The sequence below is a fragment of the Camelina sativa genome, chromosome 17, assembly GCF_000633955.1.
Source record: "Camelina sativa cultivar DH55 chromosome 17, Cs, whole genome shotgun sequence".
NCBI classification, from domain to species: domain Eukaryota; kingdom Viridiplantae; phylum Streptophyta; class Magnoliopsida; order Brassicales; family Brassicaceae; genus Camelina; species Camelina sativa.
The window spans coordinates 25893006-25899959 of record NC_025701.1 but is presented as its reverse complement, the minus strand read 5'-3'; the positions used below and the strand labels follow the sequence as shown (position 1 = coordinate 25899959).

The 6954-nt window shown below is 32.9% G+C and overlaps 2 protein-coding genes across 3 annotated transcripts in view; one reads left to right on the top strand and one right to left on the bottom strand.

The window, feature by feature from the left end:
• Positions 1161–1817, top strand: LOC104759804 (uncharacterized protein At2g29880-like). Its single transcript, XM_010482688.1, has 2 exons — positions 1161–1517; positions 1605–1817. The coding sequence occupies exons 1-2, from the start codon at positions 1161–1163 to the stop codon at positions 1815–1817; spliced, it is 570 nt and encodes a 189-aa protein (XP_010480990.1).
• LOC104758028 (3beta-hydroxysteroid-dehydrogenase/decarboxylase-like) overlaps positions 5662–6954 on the bottom strand; it is a 5579-nt gene continuing 4286 nt past the window's right edge. Inside the window, exons 8-10 of one of the 2 annotated variants that reach the window (XM_010480832.2) lie at positions 6572–6770; positions 6401–6467; positions 5662–6155 (exon numbers count right to left, since the gene is read on the bottom strand). In XM_010480832.2, coding sequence (XP_010479134.1) covers positions 5947–6155; positions 6401–6467; positions 6572–6770 — 475 coding nt within the window. In that variant the 3' untranslated portion in view covers positions 5662–5946. The remainder of the gene's footprint in view (positions 6156–6400; positions 6468–6571; positions 6771–6954) is intronic. The other variant, XM_010480833.2, reaches the window with a different exon arrangement.

The window sequence follows — 6954 nt, the reverse complement described above, 5'->3', positions numbered from 1 at the left end:
CTAGTGTTATTGGATGTTACGTATTTTCTAATGGTAACTAGATTTAACTAGAATGTTAAAGAATTGTTAGTGCAAATTGTGAAGAAAAAAGTCTGACCTTTTAAGCTAGGATTTGGATAATACTTTGCACAAAATAATAATAACAATTATGGCCAGAAAACGCATGCAAGTTCTTCAGTACGATTCTTACAGCAGTGGCGCGCGGCTGGTTTGAAGGTTCTTTTTCTTGTCGCAGGATTGAGGTGAGCGATCAAAAAATTCAATGTCACGTCATTCATCACCGGCAATCGACGACACTTAACTATAACAGGTGTTGCTGGTTTTCTCGGCGACTGTTTTGGTGAGTCGCAGCGTCTCCGATATTAACACCGGCGTTGTACTCTCCCCAGATATTGCCTTCCAAAAACTTATTATAAAGCATTTTTTGGTCGCTACTTGTTGTCGCTTGTGAAATGAATCCAAACAGGCTCTCTCTCTCTTTTGTACTGTTTCTCAAGCTGCTGCGTTATTTCGATTCCAACCATGTGTTTTTCTTTTTTGCTTTCGGTCGATGTCGTTGTCTCCTCTCTTACATGATGCATTGATTTCAAAACCTTTGCAAATAGAGTCATGTATTCGTATGTGATTTAACGTCTTTTACTTCGATCTCTTTGTTCTCAAAACTAATTGGAACAGAGCATACGTCTTTTAAACATTGACATATTGGAAATGAGACTATTATTATTAAATGAGCAACATTATTAGTATTTGTTTTAATTCAGACTGTGATTTGGTAAAAGTGATACTGAGTAAATATTCTTTATGGATATTCGAAAGATTAGTGTGAAGTTTGTGTTCTCATGTATCGGATCAGCTGATAAATATTTTTTATGGATATTCTAGCATGTTTGTTTTCAAATTTTAAATTACTATCTGCTCTTATCAACCATATATCATAAAATCCCTTTAAAGTAGTATTTGTTACAATGATTCTTCTCCTATATAATATTGGAGACCCTTTCACTTCTCAAAAGCAAAACAAACAAATATCATCTCACAAAAACAATTTGAAGAAAACCACAGTCATCCTTAGTAAGTTTTCTATTTCAGATTTATATAATTATTTACACTCCCATGTTAAGTCATTTCCTTATGTTTTTTTTTGTTTCTTTCTCTTTAGAATGGATGCAGGAGAAGAGTCCCACACAAAAGCAAAAGCTAAGAAAGGTCCATATCATGCTTGGACATATGAAGAGAGTCAAGAGTTGCAGGCTATATTAGTTGAAGCTATCAAACAGGGGTGGCGTGACAAAAACGGTTCAATAAGTAAAACTACGGTAGAGAAAAAGATACTACCAATGCTAAATAAAAAGCTTAAATGCAATAAGACTTACATTAATTACTTAAATCGAATGAAGTCTCTAAGGAGGGAATATAAACTGTATTCTGAACTCTTACGCTTCAGTTCTGGTTTTGGATGGGATCCCATCAGAAAACAATTTACAGCTCCAGATGATGTGTGGGCAGCCTACTTGTTGGTAACTCTCCTTTGGTTAACTTTCCCAAATTTAAATATGTTTTAATTACGACTGATAAATAATAATTAATGTATGATATTTTTTCAGGGGCATCCAAAGCATGAAAACCTAAGAACCAGCACTTTCGAAGATTTTGAGGATTTGCAATTGATTTTTGAAACTGTTATAGCAAAGGGAAACAACACGTTTGGACTTGGTGGTGATTCAAATGTTGAAACTTTTGAAGTCGAAGATGATGATCTTCAAGCAAGAGATGATTTGTTGTTGGGACCTAGTCTACTCTTTTATTTTATTTTGTAACTATTTTTCTACGTTAGATGAAAACTAGAAGAATTTATCCATTTTCAATTCTATTAAAATTCTACTCAAATCTAATAAAATGATACAAATTATAGACTTTAGAATCACAAAGAAAGATTTGGAAATCTTTTACAGTACAAGAAAATCTATGAATTATGTCATTAATTCTTTTCTAATAAATTTTTTCACATTCTCTCCTCCAATACCACCCCCTTAATTTAATAATTTCTACTAACTTTTAATTGAAGATTTTCTTTGGTAATTGTAGAAAAAAGTGACCAATGTTATGGTGTATGAAAGGTTATATAGTGTCTGTTGGGAGACAATCATCTCTTTAAATCTTTTATTTTTTTATTCTTTTATTTTACTTTAAGATGTTCTATTTTTTCCAATGGAGATGCTCTAAGTTGTTTTATTATTTTAGAGTAAGATATATAATCTATAGCTAGCCTAAGGCACTTTGCACTCTCTAAAAACTCTAGTGAATGGTTGATGAAGTGAAGTAGATAGATGGTGAAACTGTTGCTGCCCAAAGGACACTAACAACAGATTTAATAGAGAGGGATATGGATCGGTGGGTGGACCGAGAGACGTCACAAAGATCTGTAAAAAGATCTATGATAAGCCACATAACACTCAAGCTTCAAAGAATCATGCACAAGAAGAATGAGAGGGTGGTTGCTTCTATCTCAGAAGAAAACCTAAGAAAACATTCATTTTATTTCATTCAACGTCATAAGGGTTACATAGCTAATAAGGGAATTTATATACTAGTCCAACAGTTAGGAACCTTCTAGGGTCAAATATTATATAATAAATTAAGGACTAAACTTGAAAAACAACAACTCTTAAAAGAAAGACTCATAAAAACTGTAATAGTCATAATCCTGCAAAACAAGAAAATTGAAACTGCCAGGTTGTGAGCATTTTGTCAAACTGGCCGGTTTTGCCAAATATCATCCTGGTGGGTTTGAGCGAGTAGCGGCCAGTCTGAAGCTTTGTTGTGGCCAGGCAGTTCTCTTAAACCGGTGGATTCTCCTGCACTTGAAATGGTAAACAAAGAAGCTTCCTTGATTCCTTGGAAAACTGGTAGGAACACAGTTATTGGAGTATTGAGTTTCTCTTGAGTGATTTCTAGCATTTCCTTGTCGATCTCGTCTTCTTGGAGTTCTTCAAGCTCTATGATAGCAATGAGATTCTCTACAGAATTGTTGACTTCTTCTCTTAGTTTCCTCTTGCATGATCTAGTTCTTGGTGCTTGATTCATAGTGGGGATATTGATGGTGTCTTCTTTATATTCAGTTGATTTGGTTTTGATATCCTCATCAATGAATTTCTTGTACAAGGTATACATAAATTCAAATTTATGATTATTGACCTAAAGTGTCGTATTTTTAATGACATATAGGACTATCAAAATGAAAAATAGTTATAGAATATACTAAAACACTACAGCTTTAAAGCAGAAAAATGGTTTTATACAACAAATTTTTGATCAAGCTCTGACCAAAAAAACCTTTAAAGAAAAAGAAAACCATACATTAGCGGATCACAACCAATGTAGTTGGATAAACATCTTGTTTAAGGCTGCCCTCAATCTATTGTAGAAGCATGGTGATAGCTTGATAAAGGCTCTGATTGGTAATGATTGTTACTTATGGTTGTAAAGACTTTAATTTTAAAATTTTAGCTGTAGAGAATTTGGCTGTAGATGCTTTGACTGTACAAACTTTAACTGTTAAAATTTGTACGGTAACAAACTGTAACTGTTATTTTTATTATTAAAAATATTTAAATGATGATATTAATAATGATAATAAAAATAAAAATAATTATTATTGAAATGGATCTTAAAAGAAAGAGAACAAAATAAGAATAATTAATTTATAAAAAAATATATGTAAAATATATATTTAAACTTGTGGAGAGCTTTATTATTATTTCAATCATCATGAAAAATAAGGAAGAGAACAAATAACTACAGTTTTTTATTATTTAATTTTTAACAGCCAAAAAAGTCTCACATTTGTGGCTTTAAAAATTTGTAAGTACAAACTAAAAGAATGGACAATTAGACTTTTAAGGCTTTAAAAAATATTAAAGCAACTAAAATATGATTGATAAAATTTTGGTTTTTAAGACTTTAAATTAATTTTAAAGTCTTTAAAATCTCTTCCACTCAGAACCTAAGTCGCTTGGTCTCATCATTGGGCCATTAGAAATTTGCAAGGCTGCCTCTTCTTTCGCTCTATTCTCATCGGGTTCAAGCTGTTCCTTAACTTTATTCTTCTCAACTTCAAGGTGCTGCTCCTTAGATTCAAGCTGCTGGTCCATTATCATATAATATCATATATATATATATATATATATATATATTCATATATATCTCTTATCAAATTGTGTTAATTTTACATTGGGACAGAAATATTTGTTATTTTATAACTTTTTCTAATTCATCAATTGAGTATCAAATTATATAGGTTTTACTGTATTTCTCAGAGCAAGTAGCGGATATTGAATGGAAAAACTGCCTCAATCAACCTGAACAATTTACAAAATGGACTTTCATACCCAATTAAATGTTTGACATACACTGTTTTATGTTTATGTCAAAAAAAAAAAAAAATGGCTAGCGGAAATATAATTCGGCTAAAAAATGCATGGCATAACGTTTGGATACAAAAACGTGTTCTGCAAATTATTCTAGTTGATTTGGTCGTTTTCCCAGGAATTAAACCCACACCTTTTGTGTGGACGACTAAGGGTTTCAAAATCAAATAAAATAAGACGGGAACAAAATAAAAATTTGACGCATAACATTTATTTATGTTGGCCAAAATCAGAAGATGCTGATTTTTCACTACTGTAGTTTTTACCTAAGAGCAAGAATGGAAGTGCAGAAGATATGTTAAAGAAACGAAAGATCACAGCAACAACAATGGCCCTACAACGGCTGTCAGTCTGTCACTCAACTCAAAAATTAGAAAATCAGCAAACTAAAGAGCTAAAATTTAGTAATATTGTCGGAGACGATCAATCACTTGATTACAATCAAGAGAAGAAAAAACTGGAAAAATATTCACTGGCTTGACGATGACCAGATTTTATAATCGTAATCTTTGTTATCGTGTAAAACTATACAAAAGTATTACGTTGATTAAATTCAGCTGACAAACACAAGTATTGATCCAAACCGATTCTTAAATTTTGGTATCAGAGTAATCGAACTTGATTGTTACAGAGTTCAACTCAGACCAAGCAACATCCATCTACACAGGAGAGTCATGTCTATCAATGTAGAGAGGAACATAAAGCCGTTACCTTACACAAAGCTCAAATTTTTGAATCTTCTTTAGTCTTTCTTCTTGCTCCCGAGCAATTTCATTTTCTCTGGTAACATGCCATGGATGAACAAAAACATTGATGATACCAACAAAACCTTGGAAAGAACAATTATTATGACAGAAGAAGATCCCCCGGTTGCAACAAAGTTATGATAGAGAGTAATCAGAATGACTATGGCAATGAGAGTCTGCTTTTTCCATTGAATTGTATCAGTAACTGCAACGTTCATATGCCACCAATAAGACTTTCTCAGAATGTGAGCCAAGATTACTAGTGAATTTCTATTATGAGTAGGGTAGTTTAATTTTTAGTATCAAGATTTTGGTTTNAGAAGATATGTTAAAGAAACGAAAGATCACAGCAACAACAATGGCCCTACAACGGCTGTCAGTCTGTCACTCAACTCAAAAATTAGAAAATCAGCAAACTAAAGAGCTAAAATTTAGTAATATTGTCGGAGACGATCAATCACTTGATTACAATCAAGAGAAGAAAAAACTGGAAAAATATTCACTGGCTTGACGATGACCAGATTTTATAATCGTAATCTTTGTTATCGTGTAAAACTATACAAAAGTATTACGTTGATTAAATTCAGCTGACAAACACAAGTATTGATCCAAACCGATTCTTAAATTTTGGTATCAGAGTAATCGAACTTGATTGTTACAGAGTTCAACTCAGACCAAGCAACATCCATCTACACAGGAGAGTCATGTCTATCAATGTAGAGAGGAAACATAAAGCCGTTACCTTACACAAAGCTCAAATTTTTGAATCTTCTTTAGTCTTTCTTCTTGCTCCCGAGCAATTTCATTTTCTCTGGTAACATGCCATGGATGAACAAAAACATTGATGATACCAACAAAACCTTGGAAAGAACAATTATTATGACAGAAGAAGATCCCCCGGTTGCAACAAAGTTATGATAGAGAGTAATCAGAATGACTATGGCAATGAGAGTCTGCTTTTTCCATTGAATTGTATCAGTAACTGCAACGTTCATATGCCACCAATAAGACTTTCTCAGAATGTGAGCCAAGATTACTAGTGAATTTCTATTATGAGTAGGGTAGTTTAATTTTTAGTATCAAGATTTTGGTTTAGATTTTCGTGAATCTTAGTACCTATCTAATCTTTTAGGTACGGTTTCAGTGTCAGTTCAGGGTTCAGGTTTTAGTTAGTTAATTAATTACAAAGAAATTCCCAAAAAAATCCAGAGACATAGCTATATGTACCTTCTGTTTTGGGTTGATTTTGAGCTGCCAAGTGTGAGAACGAATCTACCGTCCTCTTTATACCTTCCTAGCATTACAGAAAAAAAAAACAATGAAAGTGCAAGGGTAAGCAATAGCGAAGCAGAAGATATATCGATCTCTGTCTCAAATGAAGGAAAAGATTGTATAAACCTGAAGTGGGACAACAGGAGCATAGCCTAAACGATCCTTTGCTTTTGAAGAATCAAAAGTTCTGTTGCAAGAGAGTAGCCTTACTCTAGAAGGTGTTAGCACTGGTACTTTCATCCCATATGGCCCCAGTAATTTATATACCAGTTCCACAAGATGTGCTATTGGCATCATTATAATTGCAGGTATCTTTATACTTGGCCTGAAAAACATACAGCAATTTACCAATTTCTAATTAACTCATCATGAACAAAAGCAAATCAAGTGTACTCGGAGATTTTATTTTTTACTTACGTTGGGTAGGAAAAATGATAAGGAAGGAAACGAGATATCTAATTACGACTACAGATAGAAACCCTCAAAAAGTGGAAGAACCTTCTTGTAAC